General features: G+C 40.6%; 1 protein-coding gene across 1 annotated transcript in view; it reads left to right on the top strand.

Annotated features, from left to right (window-relative positions):
* Window positions 1–21,958, top strand: part of TCF12 (transcription factor 12) — a 315,099-nt gene that overhangs the window by 116,226 nt on the left and 176,915 nt on the right. Inside the window, exon 5 of the mRNA XM_065412643.1 lies at window positions 14,228–14,330. Coding sequence (XP_065268715.1) covers window positions 14,228–14,330 — 103 coding nt within the window. The remainder of the gene's footprint in view (window positions 1–14,227; window positions 14,331–21,958) is intronic.

Below are 21,958 nucleotides of genomic sequence, written 5' to 3'. Positions count from 1 at the left end.
ATAGTGTTTTATACCTCTTAACCTCAGGTACAAAACGAGAGAGGAAGCTGTTAAATAGCAAAGCAAGACAAGAGGGACACAGAAATCCAGTAAGTGTTATCAAGTCTATTGTGTTTGTGTCCTTTTTGTCCTTTGTTTCTTGCTGTTTATATGCTTCCTCTAGTTTATTATTCTGTACCTGAGATGATGATCTGGTGTGAAATTCTGTTTTAAAAAACAAACAAAACTTCCTGCACTAAAGGGTCAGGAGGCTTTTCCAAATGTAACATTACATGTGTTTATGTGACTAATTTGATATATGTCCAACATTTTCTAAAAAATGAGTGCCAAAATTTAGGCTCCAAACACCATATGTAGGTATCTAAATATGGTAGGGCACTCCTTTTTAAAATATCTTGGATACATTTATTAATATTCTAGTTTATCTCGTAGTTTTTTTTTCAACGTTTTCCAACCTTCGTTTAAAGGCTATAGTAGTTAATTATTCAATTCAATTTGTAGGTTGCATATGGATATAATTTCCTAGAGTGTTGAGAGAAGCATTGAAATCTGTTTCCAACAATAAAACATAGTTCTTTGTGCATGATACTTGGGGGAAAAAGCCAAATAAACAAACATTCTCCTGTTTAATATAGTAGAGTGATGCTCATTTTAGGAGATTTTAAGGTACAATTGTGTATTTGGGATAACTAGATTCAGTGGTTCACTAATTAAATCCATACAACTTCAGTGTAATTCTTGACTTAGAAACCAGGGGAATCTGTGACCATTCCAAAATTGAGTACTACTTCAATGAATAATTGTCTGAATTCATTCTCCAAAGCTCTTAAACATAGAGGCTGCATAGGTTTCTAGTCCTGTGTTTCCTCCCTGAGAAGCCGCTTACCTGTTTCAACATAGTATCTAGTAACATCAACCAAACATTTTAAGTTAGTGTTCTTTTACTTTTGGAGGATGTATATAGAAACTTTCTTGGCTTCACCCATCATCCCCTGAAATCTAGGGGGGTGATAATACTTAACTTTCAAACCAGCATGCTGTACAATGTTGACTAATTAATACTCATACCAATGTGAAGGAGGGTCAATATTCAGTTTCTTATTTTGGGAGACTGAGCAATTGAAAGGTGGTGACTTGCCCATCCCTATCAGGATTAGAGCTTGGCAGTACCTAGCTCCTTGTCTCTTGCCCTAGCCATTAAGTAACTTCTGTTGTGTATGTGACTTATTAAGCTGAAAGAAACTAAGAATTGGACAGCTCAAAGGTCCAGTAAAACAAGAGATATGGGTTAGAATTCCTGTGTCTCACTCCTCAATATGCTGGCAGCTGCAGAGTTCGCATGCCTCCGATAGGGAGAGAAGAAGATATTTTCCTCCTGTCACTCCAATGCAGCTCTTGATGTCTGAGTTGAACTCAGTCCAGCCTTGCTGCTTAGAGTTGTAGCGGTAGTAGACAAATGTAAATCATATGGAGAAAGTGGACCAAAGGCCAAGTTTGTCCTCTGCTATGTGGGTGCAGTTCAGTTACCTATCATGATTTCAAACTGCATAGCAGGTTTGTGGAGCAAGTGGTATTATACCAAGGAAAGACAGAATACCAAATAATAGAGCCAGACAATAGTGATGCTGGATTGAAAAGGCTGGGTGTTGGCAAGGTGAACAAAAATTGGGTGAAAAGTAGGGTTTTTCAGTTGTCTTTGGTTATAAGGGAGAAGTTTATACAATGTTTATTTATGAAGTAGTACAGTCATTCTCAACCTTATGTGTACCAAAATCCTATGTAACATCAGGAAAAAAGTTTCCTGTCTTCTCCACTTCTAACTAGCCATAAAAAATGGTAGTGTTCACAATCTCCAGGCTGAGAACCATGTGTGACTAATTCTATACTGAATTGTAAACAATTAATCTTGCTGTCTTCTGGTGGAATTACTTTAAATACTGTGTGTAGCTTTTAGACTGTAAGTGTCATGCACAATTTGAATCATTGTCTTTAAACCTGACTATCTGGTTTCTTAATCTGCAGCCATTTATAATGGTGGTAACCATTCTCTAATATTTACTTGAGGTTGTTGTGTCAACTGTGGATTTGTAAGGTGTGAGCTATGCTGGACAAATATGTCTTGCTCCTCTCTTTCACTGTAGTGACTATCTTAAATCTGATTTTTTGTCATCTTGTTGAAACATGTCAGCATTGTTTTCAAATGGACAATGATTATAACACTGAACCTGTCATCCCCATGTCCATCCATTTCCAGTTTGGTTGTTTTTTTCACTTGAGAAAGTGAGTGTTCTGTTACCCATATTAAATATTTACTAACTATTACTGTGAGACTCTTCGAATGTTTCACATTCCCTTAAAATTCATAACCTGAGGTGTTAGTGTTGGTTCTTTGGTGCAGTATGAGATCACTGGGTTTTTTTCCACCTTGGGCAATTGGAGCTGAGGCATATCATCAATATAGTGCGGTTGATCTCCAGGGCAAAGAGGAAGGTGACATACTTACAGCAGAAGCCTCTCTTTTCCTTGTTGTTTTTAATAATAAACAGCATTAGTGTCAGTCATGGAGGAAACTGCTCGAGGATGGGAATTGTGCTTTGTAGCTTGAACTGGTCTTTAATGTTTGTTAATTGTGAAGGAAAATTTAGACCCATTACAATAGTATTGTTAGAATGAAAATATACACAAAGCAGAGTGAATAAAAATCAATGATTCTTTTTAAAAAATCAAAACAATCTGACTTTTTTTCATTTAAATCGGATTTTTTTGATAAAATGCTTTTTGAGGAAAAAACCTATCTAAAGATATCTTTGAGCTATAATGTATCTTAATTAAAACTATCTCATCATGGAATAGGGATTATAAATTCAAATTCTGTAGTATGAGACAATGTATTCATGTAATGCTTAAGAAAAGTTTTGTGAATGAGTTCCAATAGTTCATGGATTAGGGACCCAATTTTATGGGGTTCCAGGGGCTTCTGCATAGATTATTTAGGTTAATCTTTCCATCTACCCAATGTGACTCAGTGCTAAGTTTAGAAGATACCATCAGAGATCCTTAGTTTTGCAGTTCTCAAACTGTGGATTTGTGTCTCCAGAGATAACATGCTTGTTAACAGCAAAAAAAAGTTTTTAAATAAATAAATAAATAATATATAGAGGTGAGAAATAACAGACCTCAATCCTATTGTCCCTCTGCAAATTTGTGTACACAGAGTCAATCCCTTACCTCTCTCTAAAAGTGCAAAGTTTCAAAAAATTCAATGAATAGAAGATTGTTGGGTGCGGACTAGATCTGGACAAAGAGAAGAAGTCTGGAGAGAAATGTGAGAAGGGAGGGACAGGCAGTAGAAACAAAAGTGAAACCATTTGAGCAGCATCTCCCAGAAGTCTTGAGGTCTTTCTGAGTGTAGCCTTCATTGATTTGAGATCTACCATACCATTCTCTCACTAAAAGGGGAATACCTATAATGACAGCAGGCTGTAAAAGAGACCCAGTTTGGGTCTCATCTATCTCAGAATTGTGAAGAATATGTATTAAGGTTATAACAACCAACAAGAACGCACTTTTATGTAGAAATCCATGATTAAATCAAGTCTTCCTGGCTAGTGATTTAAATCAAAGGTTCTTTACATGTACTGACACAAAGGTTCTTTACATGTACTGTATCTTTCTGTATGTTATAGAACTTTAATGGAAATTTCATATTTTTCAGGAGGTATCTACAATACCTGTGTTACAGTTCCAGGGTGAGCTGCACCTTAGACCCCACTGTCTCTCTGTGGACACTCTGTCTAAGTGGCTGGCCCCCACTGTAATACTTTGTGTGGAATACTGCAATTCACCTCTGCTCAAAGACTAGGTCACCAGGTTACAGTACTCTCGTTTACCAACTGTGTCCTCAGTATGTCTAACTGGATTTTAGTCCCTGCTGAAGACTTCCCTTTGGGAGCCTGTGACCAGCATGCAAGTACAGTGACTGAGAACAGCTTGTTCAGAACAAAATATATTTTATTTATCCTTTTGGAACATAAACACTAAGGCCTGGCCTACAATTAAAACGTAGGTTGACCTAGCTACATCGCTCAAAGCTGTGAAAAATGTCAGGCCCTATATGACATAGTTAGGTCAACTTAACTCCCAGTGTAGACGCAGCTAAGTCAACAGAAGAATCCATTCTTCCTGTTGGCCTACCAAATTCCTTTCTAGGGGGTGAATTAAAGGGGTTAAAACAACAAAATGCCTGTCCATATACTATCTTATCTAAATCTTGGCCTTTCCTTGCAAGTTTAAGTAGGCTGCCCTTGTCCCAGGACTGCCCCAAGCATTGGGTCTGGATAAGGCAGATTGCACTCATGCAGGCTCTGCTTCTCAGTCTAACCATGCCATGTCCCTCCCATGATTTCATAGGCTGTCTTTCATCCATTTCACAGTCCCCTTCATTCTGGGACATCTGAACCTGGTCAGTCCAGTTTATGCATGTCTCTAGACTTCCAGTGGTGGATTTACTGTGTAGTCCATTTGTGCACCAGCAATTGAATTAGTCATTTCCTGGTTCCTGGGTAGGTGGGGAGAGTTCCAGGTGGACTGGAATTAGCTCTTTAGGGTATGTCTACACTACCAATGCTACAGTGGCACAGCTGCAGCTACAGCGCTGTGACATAGACTCTTACTACAATGATGGAAGGGGGTTTTCTGTTGGTGTAGTAAATTCACCCCCTAGAAAGGAATTTGGTAGGCCAACAGAAGAATGGATCTTTCCATTGACTTAGCTGCATCTACACTGGGGCTTAAGTTGACCTGTGTCGCGTAGGGCCTGAAATTTTTCACAGCTTTGAGCGATGTAGCTAGGTCAACCTACATTTTAGTTGTAGGCCAGGCCTTAGTGTTTCATAGAGCCAGTCATACCATAGTAATCAAACAGAGATACACACAATATTTATGTAAATTGTACAGGTATCTCCCATGTTCTTCACAGCCGGAAAAGATAGTCTTTGCTACTTGTGTTAATGCACTGTTTTTTCAGTCTACAGATATACTGATTGAAACAGTAGCAGAGGTGTGAACTCTGCCATTCATTTTAATGGAATGTTAACGTCAGAGCTTAGCTGTGATCATTTAAATGCTAACACTATATTAAACAAGTAGCCAAAAAGCAAACACTCAGCTTGAATCATTGAAGCTCAGTTATGAGGCACAGCTGGGTTGGATTTTGGTTTGTCTCCCAGGTCCTATATAGGAGGAGTTGGGGGGGGGGGAGACAACAAAACTGGACCTCAGCTGTTCGCTCTAGTTTAGAGTATTTGAGGAAAATAAAAGGCTGCACTATAATTTATTTGACCCTACAATAATAAATTATAGCTGAGCGTGATAGTAAGTAAGTGAGGGACCAATGTGTGTATGTACTTTGTGCAAACGACTTCGTAGTTATCTACTGAGGAGAATGGAGAAGACAGGGACAATGAAGTGAAACTTATGACTTTGCTCTTCAAAAAGAAATTTGCTGCCTTCAGTGAGTTTAGGACAAAAGAATGTAATTTTCTGCCCAGTATTCTGTTCTGAAAGAGCATAACTTGGGACAATACATGGCTTGCTTTTTGAAGTGGAGAACAGGTGGGAGTAAAGGCTGGTGGGGGTATGGAGTGGGAATACTTGAACCACTGTTTTGTTTTATTCTGTCCCTCCGCCCCCACCCCCCCTTTTTTAAACAGACTTGGATTGCCCTGTTGTTAGTCAAGTTTGTGTAACTTGGTATGAATTACTTAATTCAGATTGCCAGCATGTGGGCAGAATTAAGTTTGTCTAAATTTTAAAGGTGAAATCCTGACCCTGTTGAAGTTTATAGCTTAATTCTGAGGATTTCACCCAAAATATCAAGGGTAACATTTTCAGAAGCACAAGTCCCATTTTCAAAAGTGACTGTCAATGGGACTTAGGCTCCTAAGACCTGGTGTACACACACAAGTTTTACCAACATAAACATGTTGGTTAGGGCATGACTCTTTAATATTTACCAATTAAGATGTATCAGTAAAAACTCTAGTGTAGATGCAGTTATACCTGTATAACTGTGCTTATAAGCTATACGGGTATAAGCAGTTGGTCATTTTTGAAAATCTTACCCTAAGTCATTTAAGATCAGGTTTTGTGTAAGCAGATGGTAAAATAGAAGAACATAATAGACAGACATAGCAAGGAAGTGCAACTTGTAGTAGATATTTGCACAGGTTAATTTTACACATGCTAGCCAGCATGATACCATGGTAGTGGTATTTGTAGGCTCTATAATGCACTAGCATTGATTTTATTATTACTAAATTATTTTTATTATTGACAGCAGTAACTAGAGACCCCCCCCAACAAGGTTGGGAACCCATTTTACTAGGAACCATACAAGCATGTATATTAAGAAATAATTCAAGCAGTTTACAATCTTAATTTAAGATGAGACGTAACAGGCAGATGAAATCACAGTGCAGCCGTTGGTTTGTTTTACTTATGAACCTCATTCAGAGAATCGGACAGAACTTGGCAGTAGAAGGATGAAAATTATTAAAAGCAAATAAAATGTTAGACCTTCCAACCTTGGGAGTGTGCCTTAAACTGCTTTACTTCATTTTTTTTCTGACTGTATTTATGCCAGATAGACTCAGGAAGGTTACCATGGTTTATAAACATTTGTTGCATGTGGCTTAAGAAGAACCATGGAGTCAGGAAAGTGATATGAGAAGGTGGAATTTCCAAAGAAAATGAAGTCATAGAAGAAATAAGCAAATTAGACACATAGCATCTGAAAATGAGTTCATTTGGTTTGCAGTTCAAAATAGTTGAGAGTTCTGGAATAAAGTTTCTGCTTGGATCAAGGCACAGGAAAATGCCCAAGATGCCTGTTAAAGGGATTTGTGCTCATTGTTAAAGTGAAGCACTGATATTAAGCTGAATTTTTAAGTAAAATTGGTGTGATTTTTGGTAGCTATAGTTTGTGAATTCTGGTATGTTGTTGATGTGAGGTATTATTTTATGGTTGTTATGCTGCTCTTTGTTCAGTTTAGTTAGCTGTGACTCCTTTGCACTGGCACATGCATTTAGGGTGACCAGACAGCAAGTATGAAAAATCGGGACAGAGGTGAGGGGTAATAGATGCCCATATAAGAAAAAGCCCCGAATATCAGGACTGTCCCTATAAAATCGGGACATCTGCTCACCCTGCATGCATTTATATGCAACAACTTACTTGTTTTAAGAGATGTCTTTTTCCTCTGACTCACCAGCTGTTCCAATGTGTTAAAAAGTTGACTCTTTGATAGAAGCTTGTAGCCTATCTAAATACACCTCTACCTTGATATAACGCTGTCCTCGGGAGCCAAAAAATCTTCCCGCGTTATATTGAACTTGCTTTGATCCACCGGAGTGCGCAGCCCTGCCCCCCCGGAGCACTGCTTTACCGCGTTATATCCAAATTTGTGTTATATCGGGCCGCGTTATATCGAGGTAGAGGTGTATTACTGATATGTGGATAAAGTCATTGTCTGACTATAGATAAAACAAGTCAAAGGAAGATCAAGGCCTTTGATTAATATTTTATTCTTGTTACTCCCTAGTCTTTCTCAAGTCACATACCAGCAAGGCTAGCTGAAGACAGTTAAGCGCCCATTGTGTTCTGAACGGTTGCTCACGTTGGCTTGGCAGTTATAAAGAAGGACTGTGTTTCTGTTGAAATTCAGGCTGCCTTGGGCACCAGCTGCACAATAGCCCAACAAACAAAACTGCCTTGATCTCCAGTGGTTAGTGCCCCCAGACAGTGATAAATTTGGGACCACAGCCATGCTATAGGGACTCTAGAGATAAGCTGACCAGTTTGAGTTGTCATTGTAGTAGAGGGATATTCATGAAATCACAGAGAGTAACATTCTTACTAGAACAGCAGTTTTACTTTGTGAATTGTTGAGTCTGTGCCACCTTCTATCTTCTTAGGGCTTGGCTACACTTGCGAGTTGGAGCGCATTAAATCAGCCCCAGGCGCCCTAAGTCCTGAGGTGTCCACACTGGCAAGGCACGTAGTGTGCCCGGATTCCGCGGCTGGAGCGCCCCTGGTAATCCACCTCCATGAGAAGCATAAAGCTTGCTGTGCCCCGGCTGGAGCGCCGCGGTGCCAGTGTGGACACCCTGGTCTATTAATGTGCTCTGATCAGCCTCCATGAAGTGTCCCACAATGCCTGTTTTAGCCACTCTGGTCATCACTTTGAACTCTACTGCCCTGCCCCTAGGTGATCAACCATCAGACCCACCCTTTAAATTCTCTGGGAATTTTGAAATTCCCCTTCCTGTTTGCTCAGCAAGGCGTGTAGTGCGCTCAGCGCATCTTTCCAGGTGACCATGCATCCACGCACCAGGCGATCCCCAGTATGGAGCAATGGCGAGGTGCTGGACCTCATCAGGGTTTGGGGGGAGGAAACTGTCCAGTCCCAGCTGCGCTCCAGCCATAGCAATTACGATACCTACGGGCAGATATCAAGGGCCATGATAGAAAGGGGCCATGACCGGGATGCAGTGCAGGGTTAAAGTGAAGGAGCTGCGGAACGCCTACCACAAAGCGCGGGAGGAAAACCCACTGCTCCAGTGCTGCACCCACAACCTACCGTTTCTACAAAGAGCTGGACGAGATACTTGGGGGCGACCCCATCTCCACTCCGAAGAGCACCATGGACACTTCAGAGGCCGTGGCAGCCCAGAGTGCAACAAGGCAGGAGGAGGAAAGTGGGAGCGAGGATGCTGAGGAGGAGGGGGGCCCAGAGCCAGAGGACGGCCCTGCATCCCTAGATGCATGCATCCAGGAGCTGTTTTCAAGCCAGGAGGAAGGTAGCCAGTCACAATGCTTGTGGAAGAACAAACAGCAGAGGAGGTGCCCGGTAAGTGGCTTTTATTTTGGGAAGGTAGTTGTTCAGTGCGGGCTCATGGGGTGAAGAGGGTTGCAGAAAGAAGGGTTAGGGCGGCATGCATGCCTAGATGTGGAATAGGGCATTGATGTGCTCTCTCACATCTGGGTAATCGGCCTCAGTGATCTCATTAAAGGTCTCATGCAGAAGCTGGGCAATCCGCTGGGTTCCTTGGCAGAGCTACTGTGCTCTTTGCCCCTGTAAGGCTAACACATCCGCGCCACTATGCTGTGAGGGGTCGGGGGACCATTGCTGCACACAAGCAAGTGGCATTAAGGGCCAGGGCGGAAGCCGCATTGTAGTAGAAGACTTTCCCTTGCTTCCCAGGTCACCCTCAGCAGCGAGATATCTTCCAGGACGAAGATAATGTGTGGAAAATGTGGGGACAGTGTTCAGTATAGGGGTCCCCTGCAGCTATTGGCTCTCCCCAAGGCACAGAACCCCAGAGGACAGTACGGCCCTGAAACAATCAGTTCCCCCTTGTCCCTGTGGTTACTCACCATTTTGAGGCTCTTGTGGGTTGTGTGTGCTCGCTTTGGGATGGGCACTTTCTGCTATGTGTGCACTGTGCTTGTCTTCAAGTTTGGCCGAATCATTGCTCTGTCTAGTGTGAACAATGCTGCCTCTGTTAAATGTTGCATTTTGGCTTTACAGATGCAACCTTGAGATCCCAGCTGTCCTTGTTATCAACCGCCGAAAGGTTGCAAAGAATCAGGAAGCGTCCGCGAAGAAGCAAGGAGGACCTTCTGCATGACTTCATGCAGCAGTCCCTTACTGAAAATCAAAAAGTACAGGAGTGGCGGGAGACCGAAAGGAGGCTCCGCCAGGAGAATGCTGATCGCCGGCAACAAACCACGGAGCGGCTCCTAAGCATTGTGGAGCGCCAAGTGGATGTGATCCAGGCACTCATAGCACTGCAGACGGAGCAGATCTGCGCCCGCCCCCCCTTGCAGCCCTTGTCCCAAAACTCTTTCCCTTGTGCCCCCATGTCACCGCCAACCCACTTTCCCCAACATCCGGTTTCTTATGGCCACCAGTTGCCTCCAACACCTGTAGTTTCACCACCCAGCCCTGCAAACTACGACCCTTACCCACTGCACTCAACCCCCATCACCATGAATTTTAGGCACCCTGAAGTGCAGCACTCATTGCACGGCACTCCAGACAGGAAGGCTAAATATGATAATAGGACATACGCAAGTCTGTGATTGTCCCGTTCCCCATCCTGCCCCTGTCCCTCCTCCCACACAGCACAGATGTGTTATGCCATGAGTCACAGTTCTTCTGAGCAGGATGCAATTAATGGCCCTGCACACTTGCATCAACACGATTCCAACGGTCGACTTTCCCCCTCTGAACTGGTTAGTGACTGATTGGTAGCTGTGTGGAGTTGCCAGCTTCCAGATTGCAATAGCCACGTGCTTCTCCACCGGCAGGACATCTCTCAATCTTGTGTCCTGGCGCCTTAGGGTGGGGGCGAGCTCAGCACAGAGTCCCATGAAAGAGGCTTTCCTCAGCCAAAAGTTCTGCAGCCACTGCTCGTCATCCCAGACTTGCATAACGATGTGATCCCACCACTCAGTGCTTGTTTCCTGAGCCCAAAAGCGGCGTTCCACTGTCATGAGCATGTCCGTGAATGCCACAAGCAATCTCGTGTTGTATGCGTTATGTGTGTAGACATCATCATTGGACTCCTCACTGTCACTTTGTAGCTTAAGGAGTAACTCGACTGCAATTCGTGATGTGCTGGCGAGACCCATCAGAATATTCCTCACAAGTTTGGAATCCATTCCTGCAGACCGAAAGGGAAGATAAAGTGCGCAGTACAAATACTGTGGAAAGATGGTGCCAAATGTGGACGGAAGCACAGGGATTGCTGGGATGCGAAGTGATGCATCACGGGGCATTGGGACAAGACCCCTGATGTCCCGCGCCCCCCCCCCCCCCCGCTTCCCACAAGCCACAGCGTCAGAATGGGAAGAGGTGCTCTGTGGGATAGCTGCCCATAATGCACCGCTCCCAATGCCACTGCAAGTGCCACAAATGTGGCCACACCAGTGCGCTTGCAGCTGTCAGTGTGAACACAGGGCAGCACTTTCCCTGCTGCGGTCTCCGAGGGCTGGTTTAACTCCCCGCGCTCTACATCTGCAAGTGTAGCCATGCCCTTATTTAGTAATCTGAATTCTCAACCTACAACTATATTGCTGGAAGCGTCTTAAGGTTTCGAGACACGTGACAGATTAAAGCTCTTGCATATAGAATTTAACAAAATTTGTGTAAGCGAACAATGATATACAGATATTTAAAGGTACCGGGAATTCTAGACACAACTAGAGAAATATAAAGGACTACTATTTCGTGGGAAAATATCTCCGTTTTAATTTAAATCAATTTCCTTTTTACGTCTTTTATCATTTTTCTTGATTTCTTTTGCATACCATTTGTGAAATGTTATCAAATCAGAATGGTAGCATTTTACAGCTGCTTTGCACTCATGTTTGTAATGATGCCCTGTCTGTGTCATCTGTGGGGTTTGAACCGAGGATTCCTGGGTCTTAAACCACAAACCTCTAGTACTTGAGCTGAAGCACCAGGACCAGTCACTAAGATTGTCCGAATATCTAATCTCAAAGGTGGTAGCAGGTTCAATAAACTTCTGTGCTTGGTCTAGCCAGCAGAAGGAGACAAAGCCATTTGGTGCAGGTTATATTCTGCACAGGTGTAAATAACTGTACAATATGCAATACAATGGAGAATCGGGCTCAATGAATATTAATTTTAATTTAGCTTAGGTAGACCAACTCCATCAGTGGTGTGTGGATGCATATGAACACATTTTGAAATAAACTTTTGAATGTCTAATGGCATTTAATGTTTGGAAGAACCCTTTTAGAACAACTCAGAACTAATTAGGAATAACTACTATAACAATATGATTGAGGGTCTTGTAATCAGATGGTGGCTCATGATCAAAGGGAAACTAAGTCTAATGAATAAATAAGTATGTGAAATGAAATCTGAAGAATCACTTTTACTGAAGTACTGACAGGAGAAGAGTAAAAGACTTGCCATTCATGTAAATTCCCACCCCCAGTATAATTGTTTAATTATCTTTCTCCCCCTGCCCCCCCCCCCCCCAAAAAAATTCCCTAAAAGTATTAGATTATAACTCTAACTTTTGTTCTTTGGGGCAGTTAGCCCTGGGTATTGGATAGGGATTTGTCGCTCTTATGCTGTGTAAGAGAACCCAAATTATGTTGACTCGTGAAATGAGTCTTGTTTTAGAGGTGTATTCTGCCTGCGCCAAAGATGGAATACTTAAATCCTAAAAAGACTTTTTTTTTTTTCTTTTTTCTTTTTTCTTAGGTTTCTGGAGCTGGCCTATGTTGCTGCTTTTTCTCTATCTGTAGTATATGGAATGTCTTTATTAATAATTTACTTATCAGGTTCTTCTCTCTTTTTTTTTTAAACTTATTTAAGCGCTGTCTTATAAAATGGTTGTTGATTTCTATCTACTTGATATCAATTTTACTAGGATTTTTTTTTCAATGTCTGATCACAAGCTGACGAATTAAACAGTAAACTAAGCATCGTGGCGATTACTGCATAGACCATATATTATGTGTAAAATCTTTTGTTTCTTCATTTAATATGTTGTTTCATTTCAACACAAAAATAAACCACATGTGGTGACCTTAGCTACAAGCCACTCCACTTCCTGGGCAGCTGCTGCTACATGCTGCCTATCTGACAGACGGGGCTAGGTCATGGTTACCACAGGACACCCTTATGGTCATAACCAAGTTGTAAATGTCACTAAGATTCTTTCTGAATGTCTGTCACATGTGTATCACTGATTCTGAAGTAGATAAAATGAGCCAAAGATTCATTTGGGAGTTGGGACTCCCAGAAGATTACTTTTAAAGCAGAATAGCAGAAGGAGTTGTGACATGCATCCATAAGCAGTTGGAGTGATTTGACAGTTATTTAGCCCTCAGTTACTAGCCCTTTGGTTGAACTGACAGCACGCCTGCAAAGATAGTGAGGCCTGTTTCAGCCCCATTAATGTCGTCTTGAATGTGAGCCTGCAGTCTGGAAAATGATAAATGTTCAGTGATTGATGATTTTATAGTCCCAGGGGATTCTGGGTGGTTTCTGGTTGCTGTGAGCCTGAGCAGTCCCCTCCCCCCCCCTCCTTACTTGGGCCTCTGCTTTAAGTTTGTGTAGCATTTCGTATGAGGAAATTTAAACAAATGAGTAGCCAGACACTTTAAGTTAAGCAAGATTTTACTGAATATTGTGCAAAACTTTCATTATGAAGCAGATGCAATTTTGAGAGCAAAGTCCTATTTAATATATTTTTGATTCAGTGTAATCCTTTAACCAGATATACGTATGACCAGTCTGTGTGGCTAACACCATTTTCCTAGTTAGGGCTCAATATTGTTTGAAAAAGATTAAAGCATTCTAACCTACATGGAAGGAAATTGAATAATTGCCTTAATGGAACAATATGTGCAGCTTGAAACATTAAGGGGTTTGCTACATCCATTGCTTGTTCTCTTCATGGTTCTGGAGCAAGCTATCAGATAAGCCAGTATTTCCTGTTTACACATGAGTCATCTTTCCAAGCATATTAGGTTAGCTACACTAATATTAGAAAGGGTGCAAATAACCTTTTATTTTGAATGCTTGTTTGCAAGACAGGTGGCAGAGCTGGGTTTCTCAGCTTAATCAGTTCTTGTAAGCAAACCTGTTGTAGATGAGTAGTGGCATTTAGTGCTTGATAGCACTAAAATGCCTATTAATCTGTAACCTTAATTTAGCCTTCAAAGGGGGAGCAGTATTTCCTCTTCTCATTCACTGGAATACATTTTCTCCTCATGCCAGACCTTATATCTTGTGCTTGAAGATGTGAACAGTAATCTTTAAACTCATGTCAGTCATAACTTCAGCCTAACACTGTACATTTCAGGAGCAGCTATAGTGCTCTAGCTGCAAAAAGATTGTAATACTTCTATATTATTTAATTTTTGGAAACTTTATCCATGGAAACACAACTTATTAGGTTGAAAAATGATGCAGCTTCTTTTCAGATGGGAGGGGGAGAGGAGTCAAACAGTATGAAATATGGGCAGAGTGTGTTTTCCACAAGATATTCAGACCTGAAAGCCAACTTTATGATGAATGACCATTGCAATGCTATACATTTAATTAGGAGAGTGTCATTACACTCAATTAGCAGGGCTGCCAAATAATCTGTTTAATACTCTGGTCTTTTTTTTCCTTAGGGTTTTGCAGACAGCCCTCATTATGGTGATCACTTGAATGACAGTCGATTAGGGCCCCATGAAGGATTGTCCCCGACACCTTTCATGAACTCAAATCTGATGGGTAAGTTGGTAATTCTTTGCGAGTAGCCCCTCAAAGCCTCTTTGGTCAGAAAGAGACATTTTTCATCCCCTTGTCTAGGCCTGGCACATCAAGCATCTGGAAGTTACTGCATTTCTCATGGAAACAGTGGTTTGCTATCTAAGTCTTTCTTCATAGAGCAAGTTCCACTAAAAATGCAGCTTTCTTAACACAGGGACATTATCCATGATTTTGGAAAGAGGTTGAAGTGCCAGTATTTTACATAGTTGATCTAGAAAGCTATGGATAAACTGTGATTTCTTACAGTCTGGAAGACAAAGCACTTCTAAAGACTTGTTTTGTTTTTTCTGCTGCAAAGAAATTGAGTATTTATTGTCACTCTTATGCACTTTTTGCAATATTTAGATGTCAGTTTCTAAGAATGTAGAACACTGAATTGCATATTTTTGTAGGTTGTTCTCCAGTTAACACTTCATTGTTGTCCTTCTCCTTGCTTGCTTGCACAGTCTCTTTTCAAACGTCAGTATCTTTGGTGATATTTGCATTTGATATTCTAGCAAAATTGAGATTGTAACATACAGTATAGATTCCTTTCAATATGCAGTGATTTACATACATACAGTAACTCCAGCTGTTACTGTTTCTATGCCTGTGGTTCCCCCACCCTCTGTTTTTGAAACTGAGAACAATGTCAAAACTGCGAAGAAAGAGACACGTTATCAGTCTAGCTGTTAAACAAGTTGTTTTTTTTGCCTGGACACCACTATTGCTAGAACATTTTAATGTACTGATGGTTGTCTTTTCCCCCCTCTGAACTTGTGGCCTAAAAACATCAATTTCAAATACTTACTCTTCGGCAGAGCAATGTCTTGGGGCAAATGCTGTCTAGTTTGTGCCTTAAATTTAGAGATGGTTCTGTACATTTGCTTTGTATTTGTAAAGTTGACATTGTTTTACTTATGTATTTTGTTTCTTGTGTATGTGACCTATTTTGTGATCTCAGCATTGTCCTTTTAAGACACAGCCATGGTAATCTAAGTGGATTAACTAAATCCAAATCCTGGTGGTCTGCAATTTCTTTTGGAAATCTTTCTACTTTGCTCTGTCTTTGTTTACTACTTTAATCGTCTGCAAAGTATAAAAGCAGACAAAGTCTGATAGCAGAATGCATCTATTGCTAAAAGCAGTTATCCTTTTAAATCTTACTTATGAATCTCAGAATATAATAGTGTGGTTTTAAAATAACTGTGTATATGTATGTGTATGTATGAAAATATATAGTCCATATCACTAGATCAGTGGTGTTATATTTGAAGATCAGTGAAATCAGTAAAGTTTGCGGCTTGCTATTAACATGCTAGAGGACAAAGATTTTTCCCTTATTGTTTCATATAACAAAATCAGATTTTTTTGCCTCAGGCTGAAAAGAGACAAACATTTAAATATATTTATGGCTTGAGCAAAACACCAATCCAAGGGTACATATGGCTTCCAAGTCACATGATTTACTGTTTTTGTTTGCTTTATTTCTGCTAAATTATTATATATATATATATATATATATATATATATATATATATATATATATATATATATATATCAGAACTATATTTTGATTTGTAGTACAAAAGAGGGACAGCCTTTGTGTCCTCATGTTTTGTGTTGAATTACCCATTTCCTAAACTATGTAGAATTTTAAATAAGTGCAGAAATTATTGGCCTTACTGTATCATCCTAGCTTTTCAGTTTTACTTAAAATGACTAGATGATTCTATTAAACGTAATGGAATTATATCATTAGTACAGATTTGAGAAGAAGCCTCCATTGAGATTGCTTTGGAGGGGGAATTAAATGAATCGTAAGAGGTATGCATATCAATCACTTGCTTGTAACAGCTGTGGACTAAAATATTTTTGTAATGCATTACAGCTAATGCTTCTCATTGGTTTTGCCTCCATTAGAGCTACTGTCTTTAATTTCTGTCTGTCCATAGAACACATTCTAAAGCTCATCTGCATGAATGTATACCCCAGAGCCATAAAATAGTGTTTAAAAATATGCCAGCAGGATTGTCTGTCTTGCACAATTCACAGAAAACAATTTACATTCACTTTGTTTGCGTTGCAAAGGTAAAAAGGTACAACTCTGTGTACCATGCCTCTTCATTGTGAATTTTAACTAACAAAGCCTAAAGTATCCTGGGGGAATTCTGCACTACAAAATTAAAAATTCTGTGCACAATATTTTCAATTTCTGCAAAATTCTGCATATTTTATTTGTCAAAATAGTACTATATAATCACATCAGTTTCAATTATTTTTGGTCATTTATTTCAAAATACCTGTCAGCAAGTATGTCTGTAACAGTACAGACAACAAAAAAGATTCAGAAAATGTTTTTTTGACAAATAGATTCCTTACTAGGTATATTAATACAGAACTCTGAATAATAATTCATTTAAACTACAATACAGAACCATATTTCCCATACACCCCAGAAGCGGTGCGAAAGCTGGGGGGCGTCAGGGATAACGGAGGAGCTGAGGGAGAGGGAAATAATTGCTGGGAAGGACCAATTATTGGAGGGTTGTTGTGTATGGGTGGGAAAAGTATGGAACAAGCTTTTTGGGGGGGGGGGAAGGCGGGTTGGGATTGTTAGGGAACGTCTCCCATGCAGACCCTGGCTGATCCCTAGCCTCTTCCATTCAGTCAGGCACATGGGTCCCTCCACCCCCACTCAGATACCCACTCCCCCCATCCCCATGTGGTCTTGCACCCTCTCCCCCTGTCCACATGTATCTCTGTGCCCCCACTCAGCCACCCCCCAGTCCCTGTGTGTCTCTGCACCCCCTCCCCTTGTCCCCATGTGTTTCTGTGCCCCCACTCAGCTATCCCCCTTCCCCCTGTAGCTCTGCATCCCCTCCCTCTCTGCCCATGTGGCCCTGCACCTCCCTGCCCCCTGTAGCCCTGCGTCTCCATTCCCATTCAGTCCCTGTCCCAGTCTGTCCTCCCCCACTAGCCCTTATGAGCCCCTGTCTGACCCCACAGCAGCCCCACGCTGTCTGTCTCCCCATAGCCCCTGTCTCCTGATCTGGCCAGAAAGGCGCTGTGAAGAAGGCAGGCTCTTTCTCTCCCTAGCTGGTTGGGAGCGGCTGCTATGTTTTAGCGTCACAATGCCCTCTGGTGAGCAAAAGGCGGAACTGCAGACGTTATTTTCTGCTGGGAGCTGCTGCTGTGATCTATTGCCACAGCACCATCTGGCGGGCAAAAGGTGGAACTGCAGCAACTTTTCAGCAGAAGTTTTTGTCTGCATAAAAAATTAAAAATATGCACAGCTCATTAATTATGCTCACGCGCAGTGGCACAGAATTCTCCCAAGAGAACTAAAGAGATGTTGAACACTAGAAGGAAATGAAAAGGTTACTTACATATGGTGAAAAGGATTTCATTACTCAGTACTGGTACCTGAATTGTTGGCTTCTTTGTCTCTTACATTAAATAAAAATGAAAAATGAGATCTTTCAACTAAAGTTACAGTTCTTAGACTGTGATGTTAGATTGACTAGATAGGAAACCATAGGTTGTTCTTGGTTAGGAGAATCTCCCAAATTGCAGAGCCATTCTACCCACAAAAGCCAATCCATTTTGTGAGCTACTGTAGTTAGCAGTTGCACACATAAAAATGTGCATTTATAGCATAGGACAAAGTTATTCTAAAAGGTTTCAGTTTAGACATTGCATGATTTGGAGAGGAAACAAAGAGTTGCACTGAGAATGTGAGCTTGACATGCTTGTTTGAAAGATTTGACTAGATTAAAGGGGATTGTACTCTGAGATCTATGCTTCAAAATGGGTGTCTATTACAACATAGTAATATGACTGAAATAGTTAAAACCTAGTAGAAGGAGCAAAATCATATTTCACCATTGCTGTCAACACTTAAAAGCACCATTAAAAAGAAAGAATTGTATGTCAAGGGGATGTTGTTGTTTTGTCTATTACGTTCAGCCATAAGAATATTTGCCTGGAGAGATAGAGGATTATAAAGTACCACTGTCTTTCATGATGGAGCTCTCAAACACTTTAATGATCTTGAACATTGCAAAAGAGAGAAATTTTGTCTAACAAGAGTTTATAATGATTCAATAATGAACAATTTGCCACAGAAAGATGCATTTCCATATTCATTTAGATATTTTGAAGTGTTTTGCAGAGGAAATAAAGCTATTATGTTGTATCAGTTAGTGTTCCTCACTATTGAATTCCAGAATTATCCTGTTGATTTGTCAATGTGAAAAAGAGGCCATTCCTTGTATTTCATGTGAAACTAGTGAATCCTCTTGGTACCTCTGTATGCCATTAGTATCATATAGATTTGTACTCTACAAAATCAGACTAAAATATACGGGCCATAATGTAGCACTATTTAGAGCTAATCTTTGCGTATTCAGTATTTAATGTTTTAATTACTTTACATTCTAGAAAAATATTCACAAGAAAGTTAGTTCTCTTCGCAGTTGTGTGAGAGAGAGCCTTGTTAAACTGACCTCTGCTTGCACCAACATGCGAATTTTAACAGTATGCATGAAGGTCCACCCGCTTCTATGTCTGCCTTTTCTGCCTCTCCTACCGAGGAAAAAGGATGAAGGAATCTATGTCCTCTATCCTGTGTTGATTTGCACTGTTCCTAACTCCAGTCAATTACATGGGGTTGCACATTGTAAGCATCATCACAGAATTTGGCCACATGTATTCAGTGGAGATGCGGGAGGCTAAACAGCAGATCACCCAGATAGTATCAGTGGTTTGCAGTAGAGAGGGATGGGTTATCCTTTCAAGTTGGGTACCATGCACTCAAACATTGCATTCTTGCCCTCTGGGCATTTCCCTAAAGTTTTGGTGATGATGATGAAAGTCAAAGTAGAAGAAATACAGACTTATCCCATCTGGACAATTTGTTGGTTGGGGTGAAGTATGGAATTCCATGTGTTACAGACTAGCAGAGTTCTCAGATACCTAGCTGTCCATAGGAATTTAGTCAATTGAGAGCAATGTCTCTGGGAACTTATACACCAGTTTCTACACGTGGGAGTGGTACTATGCAAAGCTTATAAAAGAGTTTCTTTCCCCAGATGTTTCCTGTGCTCTTGATCTCATCTTGTACCCTCACTAGCATTAGCAGGATCGAACTGTTGGGGGTTATGTGCTTACTGGTTAATTTTGTGGGACCTGTCCACAGGGTACCGTAGGCATTTGCATATGAGCACCTCTCCTGCTGAATCAGTGACCCAGTCTCTCCTCCTGGCTAACTAGACTCTTGGTTCTTGTTAGGTACATTCATATCTCTATATGAGTAATCTTGAGAGATGGGTTTGGAGAAGGAAACAATGATTTCTCCCCCTCTCCTCCCGCCGCTTACATATGGAGGTGATAGAGAGGGAAAAGCCTGCTAAGTTGAGGAGTTATAAAATGATGCTGAGACTTAAGATCAAAATAACTTAATTGTTTCCAGTAGCACCCACAAAGTGTTAGGTGCTGTACGAACACAAAGGTAAGCATTGTCTGAATAGATAAGTCTAGATGTGTTGAATTAGTGAACTGTGCTCCTGTCAGAACAGACTACATTCCCATGTGCAGGAAATTTCTGATATTAATCTGATACTAGAATATTTAGGCAGTGTGGGATTTACTAAAGAATATAAGGTATCTTGTGATTAAATGTCAACAACGACAATATCTGAAGAGAGACTGAAATACATATAAGAGAACTAAAAACAGCACCACCTACAGGGGAGGAGAGAATGGTATATTTGGATTTGTTGCAGTGCAGCTTCCTTCACTGCTGAATCACTTGGTGCCGTTGGATCACTCAAGGATGAATCATTAGGACTGGCAGAATTACTAGGGTTTAAAGGGTGAATGGCATGCCACTTGTTTTTAGGGTATTTACTGTTGCCCACCTTTTTGGGATGAGGAAGGAAATTTACTGTCCAGCTGCTTTGGTTTTAACTTTGAATGTGTTCATTAAACACACCGAATAGAAATATGTAGATACTGCAATCTCCAAGACTTAGTGAAGCCAATTACCATGAAGTTTTAGAAGGTGCAGTCAACGTATCTACAGATGGCACTATGTCACAAATTTAAATGGGTGATCAGCAGACAGTGGATTTTGGATTTATTCTGAATTTTTTTAGAAGTTATTTAGCTATCTTAATGGACTTCTGATTGCCTCATTCTATACAGGTTTATGTGCATGGTAGTGTTGGCACCATTCTTGATTGCTTTATGCTTCTGCTGCCAATGTGTACTTTCAAATCTGTGAAATTAGTATACCTAATTTTTATTGTAAATCTGTGCTTTGGCTTACAAAGATTTCAGCAGCCTAGGAAGAATAATATGTGTTTCAAAAAGGAGTTTCGGGGTGATTTGGAACCAAATATGGCAAGTAGTTAAAATATCTCTAACCTTTTCTTCTTTGGTAGCACTCCAGCAAAAACATTATTTTTGAGCAGGTGATGTAAGCTTACTTTAGTAAAATTCTTTTTAGTTAAAGTCATGGTAGCTACATTAGTAGTGGGGAAAACTTTTTTTAATTAAGAGCAGCGATTAAGATTTGAATGACCATAAGCAGGTCAAATCTAGAGTTCTTACACAGTGCTACTTCACGAAAAGCACACTGAAGCCAGTGAAAACTTTGCCTGCATAAGTACTAAGAGCTGCAGGATTTGGGCCTGATACTGCAAACTGTTGCGCACCTGAGTAATCTTTGGGAAGTCAATTAAATTGTTCATGTGAGAAAGGACTACTCACAGTAACAGTTTGTAGGACTGAACCCTTAAGTGCTTTAGTGTCAAGAAAATTGTTTAAAATGTACTTTTAAAATAGGAATGTAAAATACGAAACGGTTAACCGGTAAGCATTAGTCTTACCGGTTAACCCCCAGCCCTGCGCTGGCCGGCCGGAGCAGCCCCAGTGGCCACAGCCCATCTCCCTTTAATTGGTTAACCAATTAAATGACATAATTTTAATCGTATAAGTGGTTAACTTTTTTAATGGATATTTATATCTCTATTTTAAAATAAGACATCTAGATGAGCATTAATGTTGGGAACAAACCAGCAGGGCTTCTTCTCAGGAAAATAGCACCTCTCCAATCTGGAGAAGGTTGACAAAATAGTGGGTAAAGATGAATATAACTTAGGACTTTAAAAAAGCCGTTAACAAAGTCCCTCACTAGAGGCTATTAGAGAAATTTAAATGATTCTGTGGAGAGAAATGGAGTTCAACCATGGATTAGAAATTGGGTGGAGAGAGAACGAGAGGCGTAATAAATGGGCAATTCTCAAGATGGCAGAATGTTAAGTGTGGTGCCCCAAGATTTCATGCTAAGACTGTGCTATAGGGATTCGAAAAAGGGGTGAATAATGAGGTGACAAAATTTGGAGACGTCCCCAAATTATTTAGATTCTTCTGAAGTCCCTCACTGTCATCTCTAGTTTTGATTAACCTAATACAGCCATATTAAATGGACAGCATGATACGTGATATTCAGTAACGTAATGCATATTAGAAAGATTAATTTGAAGTCTACACTAATGTTACTGGGTTATAGGTTAGCTATATCAACTCAGAAAAAAGACCTGGGT

Source organism: Emys orbicularis, chromosome 10, assembly GCF_028017835.1.
Source record: "Emys orbicularis isolate rEmyOrb1 chromosome 10, rEmyOrb1.hap1, whole genome shotgun sequence".
In the NCBI taxonomy this organism is placed as follows: domain Eukaryota; kingdom Metazoa; phylum Chordata; order Testudines; family Emydidae; genus Emys; species Emys orbicularis.
Note: the sequence above shows the minus strand (reverse complement) of the source record. Positions and strands in the feature narration are given on the sequence as shown.